Genomic DNA, 11,570 nt, shown 5'->3' on the forward strand with positions numbered 1-11,570 from the left:
AGTTTTTCCTCACTCGAATCGAGGATCCAAGAACAGAGGGTGTCGTTGTACAGATTGTAAAGCCCACTGAGGCAATGTGATTGTGATTTTGGGCTACATAAATAAAATGGATGTGATTTGATTTGATGGAATCAATCAGTAGTTTATCATAGTAAACCAAATAATTGGTTATAAGCCAAAATGAGGCAGCAGCAGTTGTGTTTAATGGAGGTTAATGGATTTTTTTGTGTGTGTGTGCCAGCTAAAGTCAGCAATTTATTCATTGTGACATTTTGCTGAGAAAGAAGGATGTTTGGATGCATGAATAATGTGTGTGTGTGTGTGTGTGTGTGTGTGTGCTCTGACCCACTTTATCCAGCAGGATGGAGCCTCCCACATGAAGCTGAGTCCAGGAAACTGTGGTTGCCTAGCAAGTTTCACATCTACGGTGAAAAGTTTGAAGACGCGTTTGTCCGGCTTGCTGTGAAGTGCAAAACCCACAACAACTACTTCCCAACTATTTTTTCCCCCATCGAGGTCCAGGTGGTAACGCTGACGGTGCAAGATGTCCGTCGCAGGATTAAAGAAGCAGTTTTACAAAGCGAGTCAGGTAAAACGCACGACTGTGTTTTTCTTCTCTGTCGCGTTAGCCGGTTAGCTTAGCTGGCTAACTTAGCTAAGTCTGTACTTTTTATTTGCGTGTTTACGCTAGCTTCGTGCTAGCTCAGTGGAAAACTTTTATGGGTAATGATAAAAACGCGCGGTCTAGGTTAAATACTAACGTATGTGAAGTGTTTAAACTTGTTTTTTTAATAAAGTATACGACCAACGTTAACTGTACTGTCATTAAAGTCACCAACTGTCAACTGTGTGTTGTGGCTCGCAGGTAACAACAACGTTCACCCCCTAACGTCAAATTAGCTAATGCTAATCAAGAGCGTTAGCAGGTTAACGTAACTTTGTTAACTAACGTTAGCTTGGCTGCTGGAGCACTAACTTTCCTTTAGGTTCATTAAGTAGTCGGGAGGTTAACGTGACTTGTTAAGTTTTGTGTCTACGTGGAGTGTGATAGCCTTTGAGTTGAACACGATCGACGCTAATTTGTCGACACAGAAATGAGGCATTGACAGGATGAGTTTCTGGTGTGAAGGAGATACTGTATGTATGTTGTGGGCGGTGTTTGGTTTCGTTGTGTTTGTTGGCACGATAAACAGCAGGTAGATTCATTGCTCAAGGACTATAACCCCCGTGCTAGAGTGACGTTTGTCTTTGTTATCTTTAACATGATGGATTACACAATATAACATAACGCACGACACATGTTTGTGCCCATGGATCATAAAAATAGTAATTTCTCAGCTTTGAATATCAACTATGTTTTCAACTATGAGCATCTCCATTAAAGAAAAGTCACTTGAAAAGAACATATTTTCTCTTATATAAAGGATCCATAATGTGAAACAGGTGCTGAGATTGTGATTTTTCTCAACAACCTCTCACAAAATGTCCACAGTGCTATCTGACTGGTAAATTGTCACAATTGATAACCTATAAACACAACAACAACAAAATCTGAATCTGAAAAGTAGCAGAAAATGGAAATACTCAAGTAAAGTACCTCAAAAATCGCACTTAAGAACAATACTTGAGTAAATTGTAGTTTATTAAGTTTATTTCCTCACTGGTTGTTTGAAGTTTTGACACAAAGAGTTTAATTTTTACTGAATCTGTCCCAGTTATCGGTTTTCAGTCTCCTTGATTTCTAATAATTGGTATTGGGACTGAAAAAGCCATATCGGTTGAACCTAAGAAGCATTTATGGGAAAACTTAAAGCACAAATTTAAGCTGAAACCAGATTGATCCAGAAGTTTTGAGAGACATGTCAATTATTCAAACAAATGCAAGTGTTTAGCAAGTATTTTTTTGTGATTCAAAAATTCAAATAGCACTCATTTGTCTTAAAGGTTAAACCCCTCAGCACAAACATGAAGCTCAACAAGACATGCAAAACGGCCTGCAAAACCAGTGGTCTGAGTTTTGTTGACACCGGTCTCACTTCTTGCTTTGGTAAATGGGTGTGTATTGGAATCCTAGTAATGTGAATACTCTGCCCAAACCACCTTGTTAAGTAAACCAGTATATTAAGTCAGAACATTGACAATACATCAATTGTAACAAACCAGAAGTCTTATCTTCTGTAAGCTTTTGCAAAACTTGAGCAGTGCAGGTGGATTTCTAATACCACGGTATAGTGGTACGGGCCAACAACCACTGAGAAAGCCTAAACTATTGGGACATAGTGTATAGCTAGTAAAATATATGTCCTATATTTAACATCCTCTATAAGACCAGCAAGTGATACAACATGACATTCAGGCTTTGAAAAGGCGTGGAGGAGGGTAATCACTGTCGTGGGGTGGTTGCCTTCCAAGGTCCACATCATACTGTCATAAAATACACTTGATTAAATCAATGATTGAACATTAACAGGTGAAGTGAATGTCATTGACCATCTCGTAACAATGCAGTGATCAAGGATTGAAACTAATGATTATTTTCATTGTCAATGAATCTATCGACTATTTTCTTGATTCATCGTTTAGTTGTTTAGTCTTTGAAATGTCAGATAATGTTAAAAATGACTGATCAGGTTCTCCCAAAGCCTAAGATGACTTCCTGAAATGTCTTGCTTTGTCTACAGCCCAAAAACATTCAGGTTACTGTCACAAGGAAGAATATTGACATTTAACTTTTTATTAAAAAATATTCATACTAAAGTGAAGATAAGACTTTATTGATCCATCCCTGGGGAAATTCACTTGTTACAGCAGCTCAAGAGTTGTAAGTACAGGGGGAAAATACAATGACTACTTGACCTGTATTACCCAACCCCAGATTGATTGGATTCTGATCTGGGGAGACTGGAGGCCAGTTTAACCCATTGGGCTCTCTGTTGTGTTGTGCGATGCTGAGCAGGTCTTGCGGTGTGGTTGGTCTGAAACAGTGTTTAGGTGGCTGGTAGGTGTCCAGTAATATCCACACGTATGCCAGGACCCATCACCAACCTTATGAACCTCACCTGTCAGTGGTTTTAATGTTGCCACTGATGAGGCTGATACTGTGCACATGGTGTTTGTTATTGTGGACCCACTGTTTCATTTTAGCCCACATTTTGTCCACATTGACCAAAACAACTCAATCCAAGACCCCCAACTCCACCTCCACAGAGAATCTGAAACTTGTGTTAAATCTTTTAACCATTTTAAGTTACAAAATGTAAAGATAATGTGAAGCTAAATATCATATAAGTACAACTAAAACTCAAGTTTTTCTGGATAGATTACATGCTGTAGTCAGACTGGGATGGGCAGGTCATGGAGGACAAAAAACTGGTGATGCCAGATGGAGTGCTGGAAGAGTGTTGGTGTTCTGATTTCACACATCTACTTGCCACAACTTCACATCTGGTACCAAGAGATTCATTAATTGCAATTTGAAACGGTGTGTGTATTCAACTTTGTAATTCTAAACATGTGGGGCAGAGTTGTTTCCCAGTAACCAGTTGGCAGTCTGTGCTTCAGGCCTGTTCAGAGCCACCAAATGTTTCCCACAGAGTAACTTTGCCAGTCCTGTGTATTACATAAATTAGTGAGATTGATTGATCCATCTGGTCATAGAGTTATGTGCGGTGTGGTGCAGACAGCTGCACTGAGTTACACACACAGACACACAATGAGTCTCTGTTTGGCCTGCCAGCCAACTGCACAGGACTTTAGAGTTTGTTACTGTGGATGAGAAATGGTGAATGTATGTGCCGTGTGTGAGGATATGAAAAAGTGAGCGAGAGCAAGATGAAGTTAGCATGTGTATTTAGTAAAAGTATCCATGCAGTGGCTCTACTGTAGGAAACTGCAATGAATGTGCTGACCTGATGGAAAAAAGGAAAACTCTCAGTATATTTCCTGATGGAATCGAGACTCTCAGCAGAGAGGAAAGTCCAGTTTTCACTCCTTCACACAGACTTGAGGAGGTTCCTCCACTAACGGAAAACATTGGCATGTCTTGGAATTTGAAAATTGTTTTAACAAGGCCCAGAGAAAACAGAACAGTGTGGTCGTGAGCGTCTGATCCAAGCTTATTTGACAACAGGTTCTGTTGTTGAGCAAGCCTCTGATCCCCTATCAGCTCCAGAAATGTTGTTCTGTAGTTGACCCATCTGGAGGTGTGCAAGTGGAGAGCGCTTAACAAAAATATTCACAATATTATCGATACATTTTTTTATCATTACACAGGACTCAGTCATTTATTTTCTCTCAAGATCATGTGTACATTTTCTCGGAGCGAAAAATCTTATAAGCAATCATCCACGAGAGACCAGGGAATACACTGACTAAGGTCGGCTTCATTGCTGTGATTACTCTGTGTTCACAGATGGTGAGTGAGAAGGTTGGAGGAGCAGAGGGAACCAAACTAGATGAAGACTTCAAGGACCTCGAGAGGGTAACATACATACATTTTAAGAAAAAATCTATACAGAAAATGTGGAACATCAATATGTCCTTTTGGTTTACTGAAAGGATACACACATGTTCATGTATCATTTTTTGTTTCTCTCTAACCTGTACCGCCAGAGAGCAGATGTTACCAGCAAAGCAGTGGTGGAAATCATCAATAAAACATCAGAGTACCTCCAACCCAACCCGGCAACGAGAGCCAAGCTTTCCATGCTCAACACAGTGTCCAAAATCCGTGGGCAGGGGAATAGTCCGGGCTACCCCCAGCCTGAGGGCCTGCTGGGAGAGTGCATGCTTAAGTATGGACACGAAATGGGCTCTGACAACAACTTTGGTAAGAACAGTGTTGAACAGTTAAAGAATAAGATACTGGGTGGAAGAGATGTATGCTTGGAGACCATGAAAAGAGCAAAATATACAGTAATAGGAGAGTGTGTGTGATTGTATTTGGGTGCCGGTGAATCTAACCTTCCCTAAAGTTTAGCCAATGATTATTAACATTCCTCACAATGTCCCACACTCCCTAATGCTACTTTTTTGAATGTGCTCGACTCTTCAGGTGCGGCTCTACTAGACTTCGGGGATACAATGAAGAGGATGTCAGAGGTCAAGGACTCTCTGGATATTGATGTGAAGCAGAACTTTCTTGACCCGCTGCAGGCAGTCGCTGAGAAGGACATCAAAGACATTCAGGTAGAATCAGAGAGGTGGTATGCTTCTGCATGTACAGGCCAGGCATTGACTAATGAGCTCTGCTTTCTGTGAGTCGGTGTTAATAGAATAAGAATTATTTAAAGTCCAGATGCATGGTAGTGGAATAACATGCAAATTGTTTCAATCTCAAAACAATCATAAATAAGTAAAATGACGTATTTGTGTAATATGATCTGAAACATCATCCCCTTTTCATCCCCTCAGCACCACCTGAAGAAGCTGGAGGGTCGCCGTCTGGACTACGATTATAAAAAGAAACGTCAAGGCAAAATCCCAGACGAAGAGATCAGGCAGTCCCTGGAGAAGTTCCACGAGTCTTTAGAGATGGCAGAAGGCTCCATGCACAACCTGCTGGAGACAGACGTGAGTAGCCTGTAGACTAAACTCGATTCACTTTGCGTTGCAGATGGCACGCTAAACTCTGCTGGTCTTGTTTTGTTAATAAAACGCGTTTATAAAGACGTGTCGGTTCCAATTTTACCTCCTGTTGATTGACAACTGCTGTGTTACCTTGAGTGGGAACAGAACCTTGAATTCGATCGAGAGCTATAGTGTTATTTTTCTGTTTTATTCAAACATGTAGTTGTCTTTTATTTCTCAGAATCCATCTTGTTGGACTGCTGTAAGAATGAAACCATGCACAAATCCTGTTGGCAGTGAAGTAGGCTGAGTGATGTCAGCATGTTCAAAGTCAAAGATGATATAATTGACTACAATAGGCTTAAAGTAATAAATAAGCAATCTGATTCAGTCAGTGCCAGTGGAAATACTACATCACCTGATTATGTGTGCACACAAGGTAGACGTTTTTATAATCCTGTCTAGTTTTCTTTATGGAGCCAAGATGTATCAATACTTTAGTACTTGCAAATTTTGGGGAAGATGTGAAAATGTCATGCTTGTCAGGACATGTTTGCTGTGCCTAGGCTGTGAGATGCAAGTCCAGCAATATAAGTTTTCAGTATAGCGACAAGGGAAATTGTTATAATACAATCTGATACAATTTTGTGATTTAATTAAAGGAAATGTAGCCAAAGCAGATAGAGCTGAATTAATGGTCTATTAATGCAACAAACTTATTTTTTTTCCCTTCAGAACTAGTCAGACCCAGACAAACATCTGACCCCAGTTAAACACCATTATAGCTGTATGAAGCATCGTAGCTAAACAAACTAAAAGAATCTTGTTAATCTGCCTTAGAAAAACTGATAATATGGTTTCTGGCTTGTATATCTGTTTCTGCATGCATTGGAAATGCATTTTGCTTGCTGTTCACAGCTTCTCAGCTAGTAAGCCACATGTTGCTTCTTCAAGAACAGTATGTCTTTTTTTTTTTTTTTACACAGTGACTTGCGGTAGTGTGAGCTTGTCAAACCCGTTCTGTTTGGTATTTACCGTTTTTGTAGCTGCCATATGTGATGCGTCAGAGCTGTTTGAGTTAAGTCATTGTGACAAACAATACTGATGTAATGGTGAGAGACAGAAATGCAAACGGTTAACTCATAGAGAATGCTCTGAAGGACCTCTGCTGTTTGGTCTCATTCTAAAATAATTTTTGTTTGTATGTGTGCGTAGGTGGAGCAGGTGAGTCAGCTGTCTTCTTTTGTGGAGTCTCTGGTGGACTACCACAAACAGGCCGCGCAGATCCTGGAGGAGCTTTCTGAAACACTGAAACAAAGGTCAGTGCTGTGACTATTTGTGGAAGATGGCATGCCTTTTGTGTGTTAAGGCTGTGTCCTCTCATTCTGGCTCATGACGATGGACGATTCAGCTGCACCATTGTTTTTTGTTACCCGAGTACGAATGTCAAGGCAAAGCTAATGATGAGAACAAATCACTTAGTTTTACACCAAAATGGACTTTGATAAGTATCTTTGGTTTTGAAGGCACAGATAATATTGTAATCTGTTTTTTCCTTTTTATTATTTATCTTTTTTTATAATTTACTTATAGCTGTAGCTATTTGATTATAGACCCTCCATGTCTTTCTTCAGCCTGCCTGTGTTTGTATTGGTAAATCCCTTACTTACATCTTCTGTTCTGAATCTGTGTGCAGGGTAGCTGAAGCTCAGTCTCGTCCGAGGCGTGAATTCACACCCAAACCCAGGCCGGTTTATGACATTGGAGAGGTAGAAAACTCAAACGGAGGATACTCGCAAGCTGCAACGAACCCTCCAGCTTACTCTGCCGGTAAACTCTCATATGTATATTTTGAGATAGCTGTGTGAGTGCGTGCAAGGCCAACTCCCAAGAAGGCATGTGTGCTAGTCAATCTCATTCTCAAGACTGATGTGTCTTTCCTTGTGCGACATCACCCAGCCCCAGTACAATATCCAGCTCCATCCTTCCAAAGAGCCTCCATCAAGAGCAGACGGCGTGAGTGAGATGGATGAAGATAACGTGTCACTTACACAGAACTAGAAAATGTCACTACTTTCACTCACTCTGTCGCACATCTGTGCAGGGAGAGTTGCATGCATGTCCGTGTGATGGTAAAGTATTTGACTAACACTGTTAAATGGTGTCTGTCAGGTTCCCAGAACAAGACGGGGCTTGTCGGGGTGTGAGTTTAACTCTGTCTGATGAAGGCTGCAGATATATAGAATTGTCAGCAAACCAGTGACTGTGGAGTTTTAATCAAAGTTGTCAACCAGGGGCCTCATTACTTAAAATTGTCCTAACTACTTGTCCTATCATAAGTTTCAAAAGGCTAATACCATTGCTAGCCACCAGTAGGCTAACATCAATGTTAGCTTCTGTAACAGGCTACATTGATGTTAGCTTCTCCAGCAGTAATTTCTTTCCTAATTACAGTTAGAAAGCATGTTTCTATATTACCAAAAAGTCTAAATGTCTTCCTGGACTGAGAGGAGATAGGACTTCATGCTTAGGAGGTGTCTGTAGTGAAGCCCCAGACCGTAAGTCTTAACACACAATACTTCATGAAACTGCAGTCATGGTTTTCTGAATTGTATGTATCTCACAGCCAGTAATGAGCATCGACTGATGAATCTTCTGAACCTCAAGAAAAAAAATCATTCCCTGCCACATAATCCATTTTACAGATGCATTATTATTCAACTCTTGAGTCAAACACAAGAGAAATTCAATATGAAAATTCTTGAGCCTTAAACCTGACCATGATCATCATAGTTGGAATAAAAAAAGCTTCATTATGTAAAATGTCAGCACATTGATTTTGATCTTGAACTTCAGAAAGAGCTTCCATTGCCACACTGATGACTAATTTAAACAACGTGTCCTGTTTTATTGACTTTCCTTTTACGGTCTAGTCCAGAGTCGTGTCGGAAAACATGCTGGTGACGCACTTTCTCTGATGATGTTCTTTTAAAATGTACTAATCTTGTCAGAGGGAAACTGTCCAGTAATCTTTTTACAAAATGACAGTATTTGTTCTTCCTCCCTCCTCCACCTCTCCACTGTTTTGTGTCTTCTTACAGCTGAGCCTTGCTGTAAAGCCCTCTATGACTTTGAGCCAGAGAACGAAGGCGAGCTGGGCTTCCACGAGGGCGACATCATCACCTTGGTTAGTCGAATCGATGAAAACTGGCTTGAGGGAAGCATTCGAGGCAGAACAGGATATTTCCCCAACAACTATGTTGAAGAGGTGGTGCCTCTGCCATGAAAACAGCCAGGAAATAGAGGGGCAGCAAGATGGAGAGGAAGAACATGGGGAATGATGGAGGATTATCTCTCAGTAATCGCAAGATATCTTTTCTTTATTGTAATTTAAGGGTAAACATCTCAAGACAGGGACCTACTTTTTGTATCTAGTAGTTATGTGAGTAAAGAGCTTTTTTTTTTTTTTATTCTGTCAGATTATGTCAAGGTTTAATGGATTTTTGGTTTAATGGACCCGGGGAAGTTTAATCAGAAAAATGATGGCTTAATATTTGGGTGCATTTACCATATTGTGAGTCCTCACATTCATTCTCTATGCACCTGTGCACTTTGTACACTACACCTCCATCACCGGGACTGATGAAGAAAGACCAAGAGAGTGTGTCATCTGTAATGACACGTCCAGCAGTATGCTCAAACACTAAGAAGTGCAACTAACTTCATTCGTAACCTATTTTATACTCACAAGAGGACATTTCTTGTTCTATGTACTGTTCATAGTGGTACTGCACACATGCATGTATACACATACTTGCCTGTAAGCGCTCTTCTACACTCCCAGTTTTACTCCTGTGCCTTCAGTTTTCAGTACTGTTTTCCTCATGGACTAGAGTCAACATGGAGGAAGGGCTGCCTTTCATCAATGTTTGATACTATCCTCCACTGCCATCTGGTGGTACTTGAGATCATTCTGAGTCATTAATTTAAGTGGTACTCTCATGAGGTCTCTTTTATCTCTTAACAAAATCCCTGTTATGTGGCTCGTCTTATGTTTTAGCGTAGAAACTGTGAGGCAGTTTAACTGATATTAGCTATGTTTATTCAAGACAAAAAAGTTGTTTAATAGTTGTTTTCCAAAGAGCTACAGGCGCCCATAAATATGCTTAATATTCTAATCTTTATCACACTTAATTGTTATGAAATTGTCAACGGTTTGATTTACTTGCAGCACTTTCTCATTGCACTCCACTCTCTTAGTGCTGATGCCAAAGAAAGGTTGCACAAATTCCCAGATTGGACAAGCCTGCTGTTTGACATTAAGACTAAATGTTTTCCAATGCTACGAAATGAAGTATTTTAGAGATTATATGCAAACATCTGGTTTTGCCTCTTTATTTGCTTCATACTTTAAAGATGAAAAGCAGACGTTTGTTCCCATCTCTGTGTAACCGACAACAATGTAACATGATTGACCCCCCACCCCAAACATTTTGCAGCACCACACCAAAGCCATAGGCTTACATCCTTTCGGCTCCTCTATTTTCTCAGGCTCTATTGATATTGCTGGCAGTGTCACTCACAATGTTTTGTGGGCTCTTACCCGACTGTTTGTCAATGAATTTTTAGCCTGCGATTTGTTGTCTCCACATAGCAGTGGGGTGAGCTTGGTTTTTGTCCTCTAACCTCCAATTTGGAGCATGGAAATTAATCTGATGTGCGACTGGGCGTGTTTGTACCTGCCTCAGTTTTCAAGCTGAAACTGTGCACCAGACCTGACAGAAAACGCAACCTCCAAACTATTGTGTACAGAATTTACTAATAATGAGGAAGGCCTGTGCACAATAGCTGGTTTCAGTTTCAATTAAGCCTATTACAATCTGACTATGAACTGTGAGGGCTGGTGCTGCTCACTCAAATGCCAACTTTCTCCTCTTGTCATGATCCCCTTGTTAGACCGCCCCGCGCCCCACTCATCCCTCCCGTATCTGTTTAAACTGGGAGTGGAACAGACAGGTCTTTTGAGCAGGGAAGGGCGCACAGCAGTGGATTATGCCCTCCCTCCCCCCACTGGTCTTTATTCACCACCTGCCCCTGTACCCCTGCCCCCTTTCTCATTATCTGCCCCTTCCCAGTCCCATGGTGCCTCTGGAGCTCAGTCTCCTGGTCCATCCCCTGGAATAATCTCCTCATTGTTATCGTAGTATGTGCCTCTTAAATGGTGTTTTGCCTGTTATTCATGTTATGTATTAGGGCCAGGGGCTATGGCCGTGCTGGGTAATAACTGGATGGTTCAGGTGTGGGTTTACATGCCTCATTACACTAAATCAAAGTTTGAGAGGGGGGGGTAAAGCAGGGTCAGGGGTTCAGGTTGAGCTATTATGCAGCATGTATAATATTGATGATGAATAATGTCGTGGAACAAAAGGGCTAAGATCAATTTTTGTGAGCTGCTGCTGCTGTCACAGCTGAAACAGTTGTCCGAACGCTGCGGCTGACATTTATTACTACACTACGTTCTGTGATGGTTCCTTAAGCATCCATACCTATAAGTGTCTAGACTTTGCAATAATGATGAATGAAGTATTATCAGACTTTAAAGCTTTATTTTATTGTGACCAATGTTAATGGATTTTCTGTGTTAAAATGTAATCGCTTTGCATGTGTCTTCGCTGCAGCTTCTGTGTCTTCTGCAATGCCTTATTTTTGTGTAACTGTGACACCGCGGGGAGACTAAAAGTGGGATTATCCTGGATTATCTTTAGGATATATGGATTACCTCTATACAAAGTGTAATCATATGTGTATCGTGTATTTTATATTTTTGTTACTGTGTAAAGGGGATGCTGTTTGTTTCTCTTCTTCAAAATAAATATTGAATAATTGGGCTCCCAGAGTGTCTTTACAACTGAATTGATGTTTTTTAGGATTTGTACGCTGATGCAGAAAATATCATAGGATTATCTTCTTCTTTTATTTACACCAGATCTTATTTAAATCCA

The 11,570-nt window shown here is 40.6% G+C and overlaps 1 protein-coding gene across 2 annotated transcripts; it reads left to right on the forward strand.

Moving 5' to 3' along the window:
- Nucleotides 1-355: 355 nt before the first annotated feature.
- LOC311266797 (endophilin-A2-like) lies at nt 356-11,456 on the forward strand. Of its 2 annotated transcripts, XM_084369344.1 has the most exons (9): nt 356-589; nt 4,412-4,480; nt 4,612-4,828; nt 5,054-5,187; nt 5,413-5,571; nt 6,784-6,887; nt 7,265-7,398; nt 7,528-7,584; nt 8,670-11,456. In XM_084369344.1, exons 1-9 carry the CDS (start codon nt 545-547, stop codon nt 8,852-8,854), a joined length of 1,104 nt encoding a protein of 367 aa, XP_084225470.1. In that variant the 5' UTR covers nt 356-544; the 3' UTR covers nt 8,855-11,456. The 2 variants fall into 2 exon arrangements, with proteins under 2 accessions (XP_084225470.1, XP_084225471.1); XM_084369345.1 differs by lacking the exon at nt 7,528-7,584 and having other exon boundaries at nt 360-589.
- Nucleotides 11,457-11,570: the final 114 nt, after the last annotated feature.

This window comes from Pagrus pagrus, assembly GCF_965226575.1.
Source record: "Pagrus pagrus genome assembly, chromosome: 12".
Lineage (NCBI taxonomy): Eukaryota > Metazoa > Chordata > Actinopteri > Spariformes > Sparidae > Pagrus > Pagrus pagrus.